Here is an 18,784-nt window from a genome sequence, read left to right as displayed (position 1 = left end):
TTTAATCTTCTCCAGAAAATAATCTGAACAGTGTCTTCACCCGCATGGGTTTTGATGAGTAAGAAATACGGACTGAGTCTGTGATTTTCCATTGTTGAACACAATGCCCTTGCTTTGAAGTTAGCACTCTTCTTCGTTTGCATTTCCCCAAGGCTTCATCTGCATTTAAGGGGTTATTTAGTTACAAGAATATACATAAAGGTAATTGGCTGCCATCACGTTATAATAGAAATAGATAAGTGAAAACAATACAAGTAACATTCCATTAGTTTTTATGAAGTTTTAACATGTGACTACCATCTCACATTAACATAACTTTAATCTAGGGTTATTTAATTACAGGGTATCATAATGTAGAAGTAATGTCATAGCAAACTACAGGAGATAGGCGGATGAAAACAATATAATCAGCATCTCCTTTGATCTCTGTTAGCATAAGCGTAGATGCAGTTATACCGGCCAAAAAAGTCCTTTAGCCAATATGGCTTGTTTTGTTTGGGAAACTGATATAAGCTAGATGGGCAAAAGGATTTTTTTGCCGGTATAAGTTGTCTCTGCCAGGGGGTTTGCCACTATAGTTGTACATACTAGTATAGCTGTACTGGCAAACCCTATCTAGACTAGACCTGGCCCAAGTAACCATGGGAATTAGATCATAGCTGCTATCTTGGATTTATTCTATGATGGCAACCCTACTCCCTGTTTACCTGACAAGCACCAGTATGTCTTCTCCCTCTGGCTTGTCAGGCTTTTCTGATTGTCCTCCTGCCCACCAGTGACAAGTATCTATCCCAACCTTTCTGATAGGTGCAGAAACCTTCCTAACATAATGTATTTATTTTCATGTATAATTTTTAGGTTATACATTCATATAACTGTCAACTGTCAAATGTATCTTAATTTTTCTTACTTTAATATAAGCAAAGAAGAAGATTAAAAGATAAACATTTAATTAATGGTGTAGATTTTATGTTTACAAAAGCAATGTAATTTGTTCTGATTCCTACAGCAACTGCAACTAGCTCCCTTTGCACACATTAGGGCTGGGTGAATTACTTCAGATAAAATAAAGAGCCCTGCCCCATGCCCGAGGCCTCCTTTGGGGAAAAAACACCTATATGCAAACTTGACTTTTATTTCAATTTTAAAAGTTTGGATAATTCTTCCTCCTACCTCAGTTATTCCTCTGACATTGGCATTTCAGGGATCTAGCAGGGACCAGAAATCCTGTAAGATAGCTGGGGTGGGGGGTTCCCCAAGATTTCCAGGCCAGTCTTAAAGACATAAGAGATATGGATTGTACAGATAAAGCATCTAAATTTTCAGCTGCTTATTCAGACAAAACCTCTGACCCAAGCGTTTGGTTTAGACCCATCTGTGACTGGAGTCCTGAGGTCACTCAGTTAGGGTGAACTGCAAAGAATGGGGCAGACAATCCCCAAAGCTGGTGGATATTCCAATTTGTAGATTTACCAAGCCAGCACAAAACAGCATTTTTATTACCTCACCGGTTGCCCAGAAGCCAACAACACAGTTCCCTTAAAGTAACCCAGCCTCAGGCCTCCACCTAGACACCTAAGTCAGTTATGAAGAGGATAAACGAAAATCTTATTCATCATATAACGAAAATCTTATTCATCATATAAAAAAGTTCTACCAATCCCAAAGGATCAGACACATTACCTCCGAGGTTAATGAATATTCCAGATCTTACCCAAATACACACTACAGCCAATTCTTATTAACTAAATGAAAATTTGTTAAAGGAAAAGAGAAAGAGTATGGTTAAAAGATCAATATACATACAGACATGAGTTCTATTCTTGAGGTTCAGATTCATAGCAAAGATGGTGAGCTTTGTAGTTGCAAAGAATTCTTTTAGAATTTAGTCCATAGTTTATAGTCCAATGTCCAATATATATTTAGGGTGTTCCAGTTTAGGACTAGGATGTCAATTTTCTGACTCAAACTTTCACTGGTGAAGCTTAAGGAGACCTGAGATAAAAAGGATTAGGACCCAAACATCTTCTATACATTTCATGCCTTCTTTGACAGGTTGGAGTCCCTCAGCGACTAATAGACCCTCATTTCCTAAGCATCACCTGGTAATTATTCACACAGATTAACATAAAGCAATTGTCTGTTTTTCCACCATTCACAGATGATTTGCTATATGTTTTAAAGAGAGATGAATACCACGACATCCTATGTTTACAGTTCATTTAAATGTTAAGATGTTCTTTTGATCTCTGAATTAACAGAATACAGCATAGACAGGGACTGTTTGATTACATTGTTGACCACTACCAATATATATGTAAATACACAAACAGTATCTCCCCATATGTCTTTAACAGGGTTGAATTTTAGTAATTTATCCTGTAGGATGCTTAACCCTTTCTGGTCATGCGTCACATCTTCTTTCAAAGAAGCCAGGTTCACAAGGTGTCAATGATTCCCCATCTTCCCTGAGCACCTCCTTGCAGCAGGGCACCCTAACACTCGATTTACAGTCCCACTTCCTCTCTCAGGCTCCTAGGAACTCCCCCCCACCCCCACAACAGTCTCTCTTGCCTCAGTAATACCCATCCTTGGGGCTGGCTTATTACAAAAACATAGTGCAAATAATCCATAACACAAGTCCCAAAACATAGTCCATTTATCAACCCCAGTGCATGTAATCCTTATAACCCCACAACAGCTAGTCCATCAGCATAGCACATACCATACTCTGGCATCCTCCACCACCTTTGGGCTCTACTTCTGTCCTCTCCTGACTTTCTGCCAGGACAGCCACCCAAGCCCTTACAGGTCAAGTGCATCTCCACTCTTCCTAGCAGAATTACACCCTCATCCCCCAAACCTTTTGCTGGGAGTTCATCCTCGCCAGTGGACTATCCATTGCTTCCCCTGTTTTGTTAACCTCTCATCTCAGACAGGCAAGCAGATAGGTACTTCCACTGTTCCCAACTTCAGCCCTTTCTGGTCCTCAGCTCCAGCTCTCTGGCTTAGAAGTCAGCATGCAATGCCCTCTGCTGCTCTTCTGCCTTTAACTTTCTGGTCCTGCCTCTTGGCCTTTGGGAGGTCAGCTAGCAAACCCTCCTCTAGCCGTCCCTACAAGCCTCCTCTCTCTCTAATTCTCCCTGATCCTTTATAGCACCAGGTGCTGCTCTGCCTTTTTAATTGGCTAACTGGGAACACCTGTACTTGCACAGAGGAACTGGACCTGCTTCATTTAAAGGGGCGAATCACCTTGTGACACTAAACATCATCATGCTGCTCTCAGTCTAAGATGATATTCTCTGATTTCTGATGGTGATTCGTCCATTTAAATAATCACATAAAGTGAACGTTGACTGGCGTGCCTTTGACTTTGTGGCTTGACAACTTCTAACCTTTAGCTTTACTCTTCCTCTTTCCCACTTCCATATGTCTGTCTGATGCTTGTGTTTTATGTGCTATTCTACAGGCAGAGAGCATGCTGCTTGTGCTCTGTGAGAATGGCTTTGCTCTTCAGGTTCCTGCACCCATCCTTGGAGAACAAGACACAGTATCCACCTATGAGATCAAAGACCTGCCTACACAGTATTTTCATTTCTACAGCATTAAATCCCAGATCAAGGTAAAGAACTGTCCTGTGGGGAATTAAATTCTCAGCCCTCAGTTACCAGTATCCCTAGAGTGCAAAACTACTCCACTCAAGTTGCTAGTCTGTGAGGTGCTGAACGCAGGATTCCAGCTGAGCTATTCATAAGGAAGGACCAGGCACAGACCACTCCTGGCTTTGCTTCATCTATTGGAAAATATATGTTGTCAACACTAATTCATGGAAATAAAAAGTGGAATTGAGGAATAACATATAGCTTATAATGCATGTATATTATAGGATTACACTAGAGGTAGTAGAGATAAAGTTAATATGTCGCTTCCATTCTAAAATATATTTTTAGTTTTTAATTTTCAGAAAAATTATCCTTACAGGTATAATTTCTCATGCTCAATCTCAGCCTCAAAGGAAATTCTTTTGAACAGTTTCATAAACATGGATTTGGCCAGTTTTGAGTTAATCAAACATGAAAAATGGTTTTGCCAGTAAAATTTTTCTGATACTTTTTGAGTGCTGTGATAACTGTAAATGGACTCTTATAAAAAAAAAGTCAGTGTGACGTTGCACTCTATATAATTTTATGAAAGTATGCTGATGAGTGTGAACATAATGTAACTAAAATATGCTTCAGGCAAAAGGTTTCTTGTAAGGTATCATTACCAATCTTATTATCTACTGAGCATGGTCATCCTATTTGTATAAATGTATCACTCTTGTATCAGAAACTAGAAATATGAACTATAACTCTGAGAGCCTATTTGAATTATACAAAGTGTGGGCCATTAATGATGGTTTGGAATCTTGATGGCTCCTATTAACCAGGACAATTGACTGTAGATGGCTCTGTTTTACTTGTAAGTCTTCCTGTGTACGTGTGTGCTGGCAAGTGGGCAATGAAGTCTTGCCGTGACATGTGATCATGTCACCTGAACTGGAATCCATCTTTAACCTGGTGCTTTTCTATTGAGAAGGAGGGGGTTGGAACCCAGAGAGGGACAACGGATTCCCACTTTATGCAAAAAATATGTAAGTGGGTGGAAGAGAACAAAGGATGGGGCCATCATGAGAAATCCCCTAGCTACCACCTGAGCTGGAACAAGGGCTGTGCCGGGGAAAGGATTGTGCCCAGACTAGGGAGGTGTCCAGTCTGTGAAAGAAACTTATTGAAATATCTCTGAGGGTGAGATTTTATCGGTATTCAGTTTTATTACTGTATTAGGCTTAGATTTGTGTGTTTTATTTTATTTTACTTGGTAATTCACTTTGTTCTGTCTGCTATTACTTGAAACCACTTAAACCCTACTTTCTGTATTTAATAAAATCACTTTTTACTTATTAATTACCCCACACTATGTATTAATACCTGGGTGAGGGGGGGCAAACAGCTGTGCATCTCTATCAGTGTTATAGAGGGCAAACAATTCATGAGTTTGCCCTGTATAAGCTTTATACAGGGTAAAACGGATTTATTTGGGGTTTAGATCCCATTGGGAGTTGGGCATCTGAGTGTTAAAGACAGGAACACCTCTGTTAGCTGCTTTCAGTTAAGTCTGCAGCTTTGGGGCACATAGTTCAGACCCTGGGTCTGTGTTGCAGCAGACTGGCGTGTCTGGCTCAACAGGACAGAGGATGCTGGAATCCCAGGCTGGCAGGTAAAGCAAGGGCAGAAGTAGTCTTGGTACAGCAGTTGGCAGTTCCCAGGGGGGTTTCTGTGATCCATCCTGTCACAATCAGGATTACATTTATGCATTCCTCAGTGAGGACTTGCTCCTTTGAAGACATGTGAGGCCAAATTCACTGCTGGTATAAACATGGGCAACACCTTAGATAGCACTGAAGTTACACACACTTTCACCAGTGGGTATTTTAGGAAACTGAAAAAGCAGCTCAGTGGCAGGGTGAGGATTAGAACACTGATTACCTGACTCTCAGCGTCAGTACTCAATCTGCCACATCACAGCTGCCTCTCGTGAGTGGTGGCACTTCCACTTTCAACCATCTTTTCAAAGATTTGTAACTATTATTTTGATGTTTTGTTAAAGATCTGGCAAAGCCCCAGCATCCACAGTGACCAGGAGGAATTCAGTACTCAGGAAGAAGAGATGTCTTTGGCTAACTTACAAAGCTAATATTTCCCTGGGAAAAGATGGCATGATATTTGACACTTATTTATGCTAAGATACGTTTTAATAAAATGAAGATGTTAAAGATTGTATAAATTGGCCAGGGCAGTACTCTTCAATTCAGTGTTCAGAAGGAAGGTCATTACAAACATTTTATTTTTCACTTTAAACTTATGTTTGAGCACAAACAATGCCACATGGGAATCTGAATTCAGGTCTCCAGCATGGTCCCTTTTACTTTTGGGTAAGTGAAGGACAGAGTTCGGGAACGCTGCAGAAGTAGTGCATCCAGTCCGTGAGTTGATAGAGAACCTCCCATTGCTGTCAAGCAAACTGTCTGGCTCACATAAGGCTTGATTGGCTTGGGAAAAGCTGCATTTAGCATGTCTCTGGTGGAGAGTGCTTGCTGTTTCATTAGTCCTTGGAGGCAGAATATAAGAGGAGGCGGGAATGAGAGGATTCCCACTGCAGCTTCAAATGAGGTATGATGGGGCTTGTCTACAAAGGCCCTGCAGTGCGTACTACGGGAGTCTGAATTGCTGACTGCATCGAAGTGTTGTGCTGTAACTACTCCATGTAGTCCCTGCTAGATTGAACTAAAAGGTAGCTAGTTTGTGTTAATGCAGTCCCATTTCAAATAGGACTCTTAACTAGAAACATGTACCTTTTAGTTTGTGCTAGCAGGGCATATATGGGCAATTGTAGCACAACATTTTAGTGCGTGCTGCATTTCGCACACCTATAGTCTGCACTGTAGAGTTGTGTAGACAGGCCTGACCTCTGTTTAATTGTGAGGAATACTTCCCTAATTTCTAGTATTTTTTATCATGAGAGCCTTTCAGTCAATGGTGCATTGGTTTCATGACTCATTTTTCACTGCTTTCTGTAACAGAGGGAAGAGGAGATTGAGCGCAGAGAGAAAAAGAAACAGGAAGAGGAGAAGGCAAAGTTGGAGTGGATAAAGAAACAGCAGGATATGGGACTTGAGATAGAAGAAGAGCCAGAGGCAGAACCTAAGAAAGAGGAGCCACTGCCACCCATCTACGTCCCACAGGAGCCCAGCCCCATTGTCTGCGGGTTTTATTCAGCACCAGGGAAATTCTGGCTCTCTTTGGTAAATTAAATATTCTTTCATTTTTAATTTGAGAAAAGGATTGTTAAATGTAGAGACAATAAGATTCATGGACTTGGGGATTAGGTGGCGTAGAGAACTGGTATTTGGAATAAAAACCTTTTGCCTCTAGGACACAAGCTCATGTGTGCCCCATGCTTGAAGATATCCAGATTCTCAGAGAAGACCAAGTGCTTGATGTGAATGCTAAGTGGTCTTTGTGAAATGGTTTTACAGTGTCATTCCAGTTCACAACAAATGGCACTCTTTTTGGTGGTCTCCCCAGAGAGGCCAAGATAGTCCTTTCCCCACTAGTAGATGGTGGTCCCTTGTGGTCATGACTGAGGCACATTGATGGGACAGAGAGAGATGGCAAATGCTTGTAACTCCACTGATAATGGTGGACTTATTCTGCAAATAAACAGCGTTTCCAGGGGTTTTTAGTCTGGCTTCTTTCACTTGCAATGGATTCATTTTTAAAAAGAAATTTTAAGAAAAAAGCAGTTGTTCATGAAACTGTATTTTCGTGGGTGCCTACATCAGCATCCTTTCCTCGTGTCTTCTTCATGGCCCTTCTCTTCTTTAGAGTGGCTATGACTCTGGGTATCTCTACCACTGTGCATTCTCCTCGATTCAGCACCAAATATCCCCTGAAAGCAGGCAAGATGAGCCCTTTGAGGTGATTCCTATGGAGAACACAGATGACAACCCAATCCAAAGGATCTCTTTCTGGTAAAAGAGCTTATGCACTATGACTTACTAAACTGATTAACTGGAATCAGGAGATATGATGGTATATTCCTCTGTTTCTTTCCTTGTGTGGATGAGTATCCATGTGCAAGAGTTCACAAAGAGTTCTGCTCTTTCCCTGGTACCTAGAGTTAGTTGGTTACCAGCTTTAGGATTCCTGATTGGTAGGATTTGTCAGTACAGCTGTGTAAAATACATTATTTTTTCTTTTAAAAAATGTTCATGTTGAAAATGTCTACTTTTTTGAGCACTCAAAGCTCAATTGTGCCTTTAAGACACAACCATGGATTGGGAAGTTCTCCCCAGCGAAAGCCCTGGGATGTTGCTACTTCCTTCGGGAGGTGCAGTCCACTACCTCGGTGCTTGCTTGGCCAGTGGGTAGGGGGATGGAGTCAAGGCCTTACCTCCTTCCATTGCTCACCCTTTTTAGGGTGCTCTTTGCTCCCCGGGAGAGTATGGAGGGAGCAATCCCCACACTTTCATTGTGCCAGGCCAGCAGCTTGAACTGGACATTATGTGGACTGCACAGGTGGAGTGGAGAGCTCCTTGTGCTCCCCAACCCATGAGACTAGGCCTGATCTGACCCCAAGGAAGCCATTTTAGGTTATAAAAACTGTAATTTACACCTGTCTTCTTCTCTCCTGCTATTGGGTGGAGTATGGGGAGGTGAAAGTCACCTCCCAATCCCGAACCAGGCTGTGTGGCAGCCGTTCAACCCCTCTTTAGCTGCTAATCCAGTCTGTGGGTCACAACCAATCTGCACCTGTTGTGTGGGTGTTGGAGCCCATTGGAGCCATGCAAATCCAGATCCAAAACCCTCCACAGCTCATACCTTATCCACTCCATGTTGATTTTTTCTGCTACCCCATGACCCAATTCTGAAGCCAGTTCCATGATGTATAGGAGGTGCATGGATACCCTTGTACAGTCACTTAGTTTGCCAACAGCCTTCATTTCTTGTGCAGGGCATAAGTTGTATGGGTGAGAGAACCTTGCTCGAGCCTTTCATACTTGGGTGAATTTCACCCATTGTGTTAATTTAGCTTTTGTTCACAAGTGTCACTGGTTCTTTGCTGTTGCAACATTAACTGTTCTAGATCAGTACATGGAATTGTTTAACTTTTGTTCACTTTACAGCACCAGCAAGCTGTTGATGTTCTGTGGGATGAAGGATGGAGCAGTGCGAGTTTATCCTCTCCAGGATAAAGACCTGTCAGCAGACATGATGAATGGATACTGGTCCTTCAACATGCATGACAATGATTATGGCCAAATCCAGGCGATATACTCTAGTTATGATGACCGATTCCTGGTTACCTGTGGAGCAGATAGCAACATCTTTACCTTCAATATCCTATCTCCAGAGGACATTCAAAGAGAGCTAAAAGCCAAAGTGCCCTCTCCAAGAGTGAGTTACTGAATGAACACATTCCCTAATTCTTCTGTATTGTGTTCTGGTGCATAGGTAAAAGCATTACAGTTCATTCTCCAGGACATGTCCAAATCTATGAATACCAGAGTACGCTCTAGTGCTAAGCAATGCGGGCCTGTTACTACTTCTGTGCAAAAAACACTCAGTCCTTTTGCATTGTGGGTCATTCATGGCAAAAACTGAGGATTTTCAAAGCAATTTGCGAATATGAGCCCATGCAAAATGTCTGCTAATGTAATAATAGTCTTTATGTCTGTAATTCTCCTTCTCTTTCTCCTCTCAGTGCTTTTTTCCTTCCCTCTAAAAGTGTAAGGTCTGTTTATTCTGTTGATGTACATGGCCTCCCTTAGCTAATCATCACTTCATATGTTTGTATGTTGAGAACAACAAAGATCTGGCAGGTTTTCTCTCTATTCTGTGCTTCTTTTTATTAAAGTGCATTTCTAGTCTGAATAGAGACTTAAAATATGGCAGCATAAAGGCACTATGTTTATTTTTTATCAGTGGCTTCTGTACCACAGTTGCTCAACTTGTAAGTAAAGAAGGAATTTTTTTTTTAAATTTACCTAACCTGCAAACATCCCATGAGAACTGCGAGTTAAGCTGGGCTCTTTCATTCTCATACATCAACACCAGTATTAAAGATTCTGCAAGCCAAATTAGGGACTCTAAAACCCCCGTGCTGCACCTTTACCTTTATTGAGTTTTCACAGATTAAACTGATTGGAATTTAGCAAACAATTCTATTGATGATGCACTAGAAGGAATACACCTCTGCTAACACTCTTAACTGTATTGGTTTTACAGGGTAACAGGAGTAAAACTCAGTAAAAGCTTAATGAGTCACTGAAGTAACCAGATCTGACTCCAAAAGAAAGAGAAGTCTGTTCAATAAAAAAGTGCTGTCTTGACAAAATCATTTTTTGAGTAGATTGCACTTTAAAATATTTTTGTAAAAATCTGATGATCTCTAGAGCCCTGTGCAGATACACAAATGTATATCTTCATCCGATCCACTATGCTCAAAAATTATCTTCTGATAGCTGCAGATATCTGTTGATTTGTAGGGCTCTACACTGAGGGCCAGGCTGAAGTTCTGAGGCATCCCGCTCCTGGAGCCGTATGAGGAGAGCCGCGTGGGCAGCTGTGGGGAGCCTTCACAGAGTTGCAGACCCTCACCTGCCCTTGGCCAGGTGGGGAGCCTTTGGGGCGGGGACACAGCCAGGGGCTGCTCAGACCCCCCCACTGCTGCACCGTGGCACCCAGGGCAGCCTCCCACCCAGTGTTCCAGGGAAGATGGAGGGACCCAGGTTCCCCACAGCTGGCAGTGCGGCTCTCCCTGACCCAACTCTAGGCAAGGGGACGGCTTGGAGCCGCAGGCCGGCCATGATAAGAGCCAAGTGGGCAGCAGTGCTGAGCTGTGGCAGACCCTCCACCTGCTCTGGGCGGGGAGTCCGAGCAAACCCCGGCCTGTGTCCCTGCCCTCCAGCCCCACTGCCAAATATCCCAGCCTCTCTGCTCAGTGTCCCTGCCCTCCAGTTTCTCCTGCCCAGTGTCCCTGCCCCCCAGTCCCTCTGCCTAAGCAGGTGGAGGGACCTGGGTGCCCCACAGCTGCCAACACGGCTCTCCCCAGCTCAGCTTGGAGCCGTAGCCTGGCCATGAAAAGAGCCGGGCAGGCAGCTGTGGGGAGCCGTGGTGGATCCTCCACCTGCCCTGGGCGGGGAGGCCTGGGGCGAAGGGACACTGGATGTCCAGGAGAGGTGGAGGATCCATGCTGTGGTTCCTCATAGCTGCCCGCCTGGCTGTTACCGCCAAATGCCTGCACGGATACAAAATTTGTATCCGCATCCGCATTACTGTCCGCAGAAATGGTCCATGGATATAAAGCAGATACCTGTGGATTTGCAGGGCTCTAATGATCTTTATAACATCATTTCCATAGCGTAGGTTGACAGCATTGCTTTATGTCCATCTTAAAAGTGCTATTTCTTATCAAAGTAACTCTTCAGGGAGTGTCTATTCTAGTTTTAGTCCCATGGAAGAGTTTTCAAATTCTGTCGCTACCTTTAAACATAAATGGGATTCATAGTGGGCCAAACTCAATCCACTGAAGTTAATTGAGTTACATCATGGATCAGTTTGGCCCCTATATTCATTGGTAAGTGTTGCATTTGCCTCTTTTTTGCCTGGGGGAACCATTAGAACCTGATATTTAGTGACTCTGTGGTGTCATTCATCATGAAGGTTTCATCTGGCTTTACAAACATCACTTGACTTGTGAGGAGCAGTGTGAGGTTCTCCCTTAACTTGTGGAACTGCCTCATGAGCCGTTGAGTGTCATTCCTTGTTTATGCAAAAGCTATATTTTTGCTTCACAGAGAGATCTTGAAAAGGAAAAAACTGCAGAAGATATTGAGGATCCCAGTGCCTACAGGTAAGGCGTGCTTGATGAAAGCGAGAACGGCTGCGCTTGCTGGGAGCCCTGCCTCCAGTTCAGGTGGCTCAGCTGTTTTGCCTTCTAAAAGAAGGCAGTAGCTCACTCCAAAGTTGGGCCATTGTCTCAAGACACATGGGGCCTTCGATGCCTGTGCAGCCTTTATGCAAACATCCATCTCATCCACCTGTTTTTGTAACATGATGTTCTGACATTATTATTTAACATATATGTTCTGATAGTCCGTAGAGGCCTACTAAACCAGAGATCCCCGCTGCTAGGCACTGTGCAAACATGTAATAAATGATAATCCCTTCACCCAGAAGCTTACAGTCTGTTTCATTCTGCTTTTCTTCAGCCCCATTGATTCCAGAGGAGCTGCACAAGTGTCAGTGAGGGCAGAATTTTGACCTGTGTTTGTTCCTGGCTAGAAGGCTACACTATTGTCTCCTCTCTCTCTACCCCTCCACTATCCAGATAATGCTGCTTCCTTTTTCTTGCATTTCCAGTATTGAGAATGCCAGGCAAAAAAAGGAATATGACCAGATAATGAAGGCAGCAGAGGACAAAAAAAAGAAAAAGAGGCAAGAGCTGATCATCCTTAGGCATGAGTTTCACCACCTGCTTCAAAGGAACATGGAGCTGCCAAAGCACATGCAGCTACACAGAGAGGTACATCAAATTGGTGTATAAGTCCTTTATCCTTGGATTAGGCTGCTACTTTAAAATGAGCTGTGTCCAGTGTGGTAGAATCAAAATATCACCAACCCATTTTCCCCCTCTTCCCACTCCAGCTCCTTAAATAAACTGCTTCCTCATGGCACAGGCATTTCTGAGTGTGCTGCAGAAGTTAGTGCCTCAGAAGTACCTGTAAGACCTATAGACCAAGCAGCAATGCTGCTGATTTCCAGTCACTCTTTAAAGGCTACAGTGAAGGGAATGGAAATATGATCGAGGAGCACACTGAAGTGAGTGAAAGTGGTAAAGCTAGTACTGATTTGCCTTGGTTCGCCCTTGCCCACTGTATTTCATTCCTGCTAATGAGAGGCATTGGAGTTCATTGATTTTCAATTTTAGATGGATTGGAAGAAGGGGTGTGTGTGTATATATTTTAATATGCTAGGAGCTCCAACTCACACCTAGTGCTGGGTGACACTAGAGAAGAGTTTTGGAAGAATGCGGCTCTTTGCACTGCGGTGAACAGCTGTTGGAATGAGCCATTGGGTCGATGTCATCAACTCCTATGTCTGAACAAAAATATGTCTTAAATCTAACCACTGCTACTATCATAGCCTAGCATTCAGCATGCTATGACACAGTTTCCCATCTATCTGCAGGAATTCGAGATGGACCAAAGAATTCGTGAGGAGATGGATAGGCAGACAGCACAGAGAATCCAGCTAGTGCAGAAGGAGTTGGCTTGGGATCAGGAGAAGCACCACATTGGACTGCAGAAATTGCAGAGTCGGTAAGGACTAGCTTTCTTTCACCCTCCTCCATCTTGAGATGTTTCATTAACTAAGATCCATCTGCCTTAAGAAACATTTTCTTCATAGAACTAAAGTGTATATATGTCCTGTTTGTGACTATATTCTTGTTTGGTCTGAACCATACACAAGTTAGGCAAGCACTGATATGCACATCAGGCTATTACTAAATCAGCACTGTGCTATCCACCTCCATGGCATCAGAGCCAGGTTTTGGGGAAACAGCTCTTCTTGATTTTCAGCCAGTGACATTTGCTGGGGTTCTAGAAGTGCTGGTGGAACTCTGAGGAATAAGCTGTGCAGTGAACCCATGTCCTTCAGGTGTGGTGAAGTGCAGCTGGGGACAAACTGAGCTTGCTATGGAAGAGATGGTCCTTGTTTCACTTTGGGAAGGCAGTGTACCAGCATTCCTTAAGAACAGATGGTTTATTGAGTCGTGGTCAAACCATCTGATGTGGAGAATCTCACCAATTAAAACCCTATTGGGAATCTCCCTTTATAATAAAATATGGAGATATACCTCTGTGATAGAGCTGGAAGGGACCTTGAAAGGCCATTGAGTCCAGCCCCCTGCCTTCACTAGCAGGACCAAATACTGTCTCTCCTCCAGATCCCTAAATGGCCCCCTCAAGGATTGAGCTCACAACCCTGGGTTTAGCAGGCCAACGCTCAAACCAGCAAACTATCCCTTCCCTCATCTCCCCTTTGTGGGGAAGAATGCCGCAGTGATGCAGTTCTGTTGATTCCTGGACTCCTCAGATCTCTTTGATCCTGTCAAGTCCAGTTTTAGGCCTGAGTTTGATACAGAGATTGCTCTACTAGGTGATTTTTCTGGTGGTAGACAAAGATCAACTATCTATGCTAGTTCACCTAGATCTGTCAGATGCCTTAGACACCATTTTGGTTGATGGGGTATTGTTGACATGCCCACGCTTGAGTGGCTCCATTTCTAGACTTCATGACGTCAGTGGAAGGTACTTCTATCATGGCACTGATACCTGTTGTTTTATGTTTGCAAATACTATGGTTGTATAATACGTTTAATTAGTATAATACATTGTTTAAGCCTTTTGGGGCAGCAATATGGGCTAGAAGGAAAATACGTCATAGACTGCTACTGCAGAAATCAGACGATAATGAATGTTATCTCTATTTTATTTCCTTAGGTTTCGGGACACACTGGAATTTGACACAGTGGTCGTTCATGCTATAGGAAGTAATCATCAAATCTCCACATATAGGCTCCTGGCAATATCTGAGAGGTACTACAGAGCCAGAAAACAAAGTCAAACAGGAAAAAGGAGGACAAGCAAATTAGGAAAAGAAGCAGAGCAAAGGCGAGAAAGCCAGAAAGAGACAAGTAAGACATATGCAAAGGCCTAAATGCTGCCATTCTGTTTACCATAATGTGCTTTCCATTCTTTATCTCACTTTGTTTATTTTCCTGAGCTTGAGTGGAAGAGACTGCAGTACCTCACATCACCTTTAAGCAAAGAAACTTGGCAACAGAAGGTGGTCACAGAGTTATCTTCATGTTCTGTTTCAGGCACCACTCTGCATTCTCAGTCAACAGTTCCCCTGTGCCATTTAGAACCAGATATTTTCCACATTCTAGCCAATGTTGGCAAAAACCCATCAACCCACAGGGTAGACAAAATTGCACAGCATTATAGTTTTTCTCACTAATTGATAATATGGCATGAGCAAAGGACCATTGATTGCGGCTATGCTGATTTATAGCAGCTGATGTGCTGGCCCAGTATGGCTTACAGTACCTGTGACTTGCTTTTAGGTCACATCATAACACCTAATGCTTACACATCCACTTCACTCCTTTTAGGTCAGGCTGCTCGAGTTAGTGAAGAGGAGATGGAAGCTGACAAGCTGAAAAAAAGGCCCCAGCTGCAAGGTGCTATAGGACGTTTTGGTGGAAACCGACTTGAACAAATTAGAAAAATTATGGAGAAAGCTGACAAGGCCAAAGCTAAGATTATGCAAAGAAGGAAGGAGTGGGATGAACTGTAAGTCCTGAATCACAAACTGCATTTTTCCATTGGCCTGCCTTTTTCTGTGGTCAAATAATTGTACTTAGCTCTTATATGCCACTGTTTATGTTTTTGTATAATTCCTTATTGTTCTAAGGGGGCAATTTAAAAACGAATTAGCTCCAAATGTCAGTTGTGGACAGCAGATGCCCTTGAATCTCAAGTGAACCTTAGAATTTTTTGTGCTGGCTGCCACAGCTCCTCTTTTAAAGCAATGCCAATGTGGAGGCTAAAGGACACAATCAGTGGCCAGATAGGTTGCTCAATCAGATGGGGAGGTGAGGGAAAAGGAAGAAGGGAGTACTTGCTGGAGGTGTCTAATTCCATCTTGGCTTGGGGCCACCAAGACTTCTAGGGTCTGTCCTTGATTAACTCCTTGAGCGATAGTGTGGGTGAGCCACTTGCACTAACATCATAAACATTATGTTAGCATGTGTGTACGTACGTGTCACACAGTCCCTTCCCTTTCCCTGCTGGCTCCACTCTTAAAATGGAAAATGCCAAGAAAGTCTCTCAAAATGCATGGAAAACAGGAATCTCTTCAAACTTAATGTATAGCTTACTGATATGAATGGAGCCAGCAATGAAGGCAGAAAGATAGTGCAGTGAGTTGCAAATCCTTGAAGTCAATGAGAATTTGACTGGATAAGAACTGTATGATTAGGCCCTGTACTCTATGCTGTAGCCAAGCAGAACTTTGCCAACCGTCTCTCTGGGAAAGTCAGCAGCACGTGCTATGCACATTAGTTGAATTAGTCATGTAACTCTTATCCCCTCTCCTGCCCCTGCCCTTTCCTTGGGTCTTAACATGGCTTGAGGTATTGAATCAGGGGAGGCGCTACAGCTGGTTGGTGCCATCTCCTCTTTGTTGGGTGTTTTGTCAGCTGAAATCAGCTTTATAGCATGCTATCTGCTGCTCACTGCTGTACAAGGGTCTTTTCTGAGCCCAGAGCCTCATTCAAGGGTCTTATCCAAATCTGTCCTTAATGGCAGAGCTACATCATGTATTTGTTTAGTTTTTAAAAATCACATCTTCTGATGCATGTTTGTTTTTCTCTTCAAAACTGAAGGAGACATTCATCCCCAGGTATGGATCACTTTCCGACATTCCTGCTACTCTCATAGATAAACTCTTCCAAACAACTGATATTTCCTTCTAAGTAGTGCTTAGTCTTCCACTGACACCTGTCTCTCCTACCAAGCCTTATTGCACAAATCAGGAGTTATCAACATGTAAGGTAAGCACAGAAGTGGGAGATTTGGGCAGTCTTAGAATTTCAGTTTGGTTTTGGTGCTTGGCAGATACAAGAGCAAACCCAGTGACAACTATGAGAACCCCAAGGATGTTCAGGACATCAAAGAGGCTCAGGAAAACATGGGGGATTTCAAACTGAAGACAGCAACAAACTACAAGATCCCAGAGCACATGCGTATGAACGCAGAGAAGAAGAAGATGCAGCTTACGTCGTTAGAGGTGGCGGTATGTAAATGGATTCACTGGCAGTGGGACTGCTCCCTTTTTGGAAAATGAGCCATTGCAAAATGTTTTGAAAGTGATATGGTGGAGGGCCGCTAAGGACAGACCATGTGTGGTCAGTTTTAACTGCACATTGGTGCTTATTTTGCCAAGCTTTTGTGTTTTCACCTAGCCCAAGGTTACATCAATCCATACTTATTATGATAATCCTCAGATGGCCCTCATTGACCAAGCAGATATATTAAGCAGGGGAATTGATTTTTCCCTGCCCTTTAATAGAAACATCAGTCTTTTGCATACTTCCAAAAACACTACCGTGCAGAGGTTAATAAATTTTCTCCAGAAACTCAGTGACTTAACCTCTCCCCCACACCATGTTGCACCATTATAAAAACAGAAAATTAATAGGTCTTCTTTATGTGGCATCTGCATATTAACATTTGTGGGATTAGTGCCTCCTGGCATGGAGCTGCGGAATCTTTCTAGTAAGCACTGTCCATTAGAGCTGTTCACCCCTCCCATCCCCATGGAAAATTCTGAGGCTATAAAATGGGGAGTGGCCCTACCTGTCCTTCAGTTCCTTTTAACTGCTGAAGGTGCAGCGAGCATGGAGCACATGCAGTATCCTCAAGGCTTTCCTCACTGGTTTCTTTCCTTCTGCCCTTTTGGGACTTGTTCATTTTAATTAGTGAGACTGACAGTGTGTCAAAACATGTTTCTTAAGTTAGAAGAACCAAGAGAAAACAGTACCAGTCGGGTCTGGGAATTGTCTGAGTGATCTACAGGGACAGGAGGGCTTCCTCACATACCCCTGCTGATGGGGGAGGCTCTGGTGGCCCAGTCGAATAAGTCTGGTAATGTGTAAGTCCAGCATCAACTTTATATGTCTGCTAGCCCTAAGTGGCTCTGTGACCTCCTTAAGTGGCATCCATCTCCCTGATGTTATCCCACTGAGTGTCAGATGCCGAGGACCATATCTTCCTCTAGGTTGAGCTAATTTGGCACTTAGGTTCTCAGACTGTCAATATGATCCTGCAGTCCCTGGGTCCTATTGGAGCCAAGGTTCCAGAACTATCAGTATACCATCAAGGTTCTTGGGTCCCCCCTCGTTTGACTTAGTTTATCACTGAGGCTCAGACATAATTGGTGCAGTGCCACAGCTTCTGGATCCTTCCAGATCAACTGAATTCAGTGCTGACATCCTGGCCTCATCATTATGTCGCTGAGGATCTCAAGTCATTTCAGGTCAACCTAGTTGAGCACCAAGGTTCTAACACTATGGACATCAATATATTTATCCCAGTTAACCAAAAAAAGTGGTTTGGATCCAGCATCATGGATCCTGGTGAACCACTTGACGATGTAGTCTGGTGCCCACTGTACACCGCATTTATGTTCTGCCATCTGGGTCATCTAAGTCTGGAGCTAAGATTTCAGCCTGTTAGCTGGTTTACCACGTCTCAAGTGGTCAAGCACCAGTATAAGAGGTGTTAGATCTCTAGATCTTTCTGGGTTGACCAGGTCTAGTGCTGAGGATCCAGCACAATTGACACTGGTGAACCACTTGCTTTAAGTGGCTTGGTGTACAATGTACTTGGCGTGTTGAAGTGGTTTTGTACCCAACTCAAATGGCTTAGGATACATGGATCCAACTGAGTCAATATAGCTTAGTGGCAACGATTGAGCTCCATTTCCTGAGGTAAGCCACTTGTCAATGTAGATTAGTACCCAGGTCAGCAATACACAGATCTCCAGGATAATCAGCTGAGGCTCTGGCATTCTTTGTGTGGGAATTCCTCCAGACAAAATCAGTAGAACAGTCTATGTTTCCCGGCTGGGGTTCCTAGTAGGGCCTCAAACTCCCTTTATTGGGTCCTGACCACTTCTTCTGGGTTCCCTAACAGAGATGTCCTAGAAAAACCTTGGAAATGCCTTCCCCAGCCCAGACTGAGATAGCTCTAGTACCTACCGAATCTCATTTAGTGCTACACCACTATTGTCTCTGAAAATAACTAAGACTTCTAATTTGGTGCTGATGCTCTGACTTTGAAAATGTCCAAAGCTGTTATTGCCTCAGCGAAGCAATATAGATAGAGAGAGAGAGAGAGAGAAATTTTGGCAGCCACTCCTGGGATCAACCTGCCTTGGCACCAGAGATCTTGGTTATAATCAGATTGGGCCCTTTGGTGCCTCTTGTAGTCCTGTGTTTTAGTCCTGGAATCTATTATGCTTCAGTGTCAGGAAGATTTTGTAAAAGCAGCAAAGAGTCCTGTGGCACCTTATAGACTAGCAGACATTTTGGAGCATGAGCTTTCGTG

General features: G+C 43.3%; 1 protein-coding gene across 2 annotated transcripts in view; it reads left to right on the top strand.

Moving 5' to 3' along the window:
• Positions 1-18,784, top strand: part of CFAP44 (cilia and flagella associated protein 44) — a 72,545-nt gene that overhangs the window by 36,001 nt on the left and 17,760 nt on the right. For both annotated transcript variants that reach the window (XM_030532951.1, XM_030532961.1), the window contains 10 exons: positions 3,470-3,622; positions 6,623-6,844; positions 7,428-7,573; positions 8,729-8,999; positions 11,402-11,457; positions 11,967-12,129; positions 12,795-12,925; positions 14,111-14,304; positions 14,785-14,965; positions 16,292-16,469. In XM_030532951.1, coding sequence (XP_030388811.1) covers positions 3,470-3,622; positions 6,623-6,844; positions 7,428-7,573; positions 8,729-8,999; positions 11,402-11,457; positions 11,967-12,129; positions 12,795-12,925; positions 14,111-14,304; positions 14,785-14,965; positions 16,292-16,469 — 1,695 coding nt within the window. The remainder of the gene's footprint in view (positions 1-3,469; positions 3,623-6,622; positions 6,845-7,427; positions 7,574-8,728; positions 9,000-11,401; positions 11,458-11,966; positions 12,130-12,794; positions 12,926-14,110; positions 14,305-14,784; positions 14,966-16,291; positions 16,470-18,784) is intronic.

The sequence above is a fragment of the Gopherus evgoodei genome, chromosome 1, assembly GCF_007399415.2.
Source record: "Gopherus evgoodei ecotype Sinaloan lineage chromosome 1, rGopEvg1_v1.p, whole genome shotgun sequence".
Lineage (NCBI taxonomy): Eukaryota > Metazoa > Chordata > Testudines > Testudinidae > Gopherus > Gopherus evgoodei.
The sequence above is the reverse complement of the archived record's forward strand: the minus strand, read 5'-3'. Positions and strand labels throughout refer to the sequence as shown.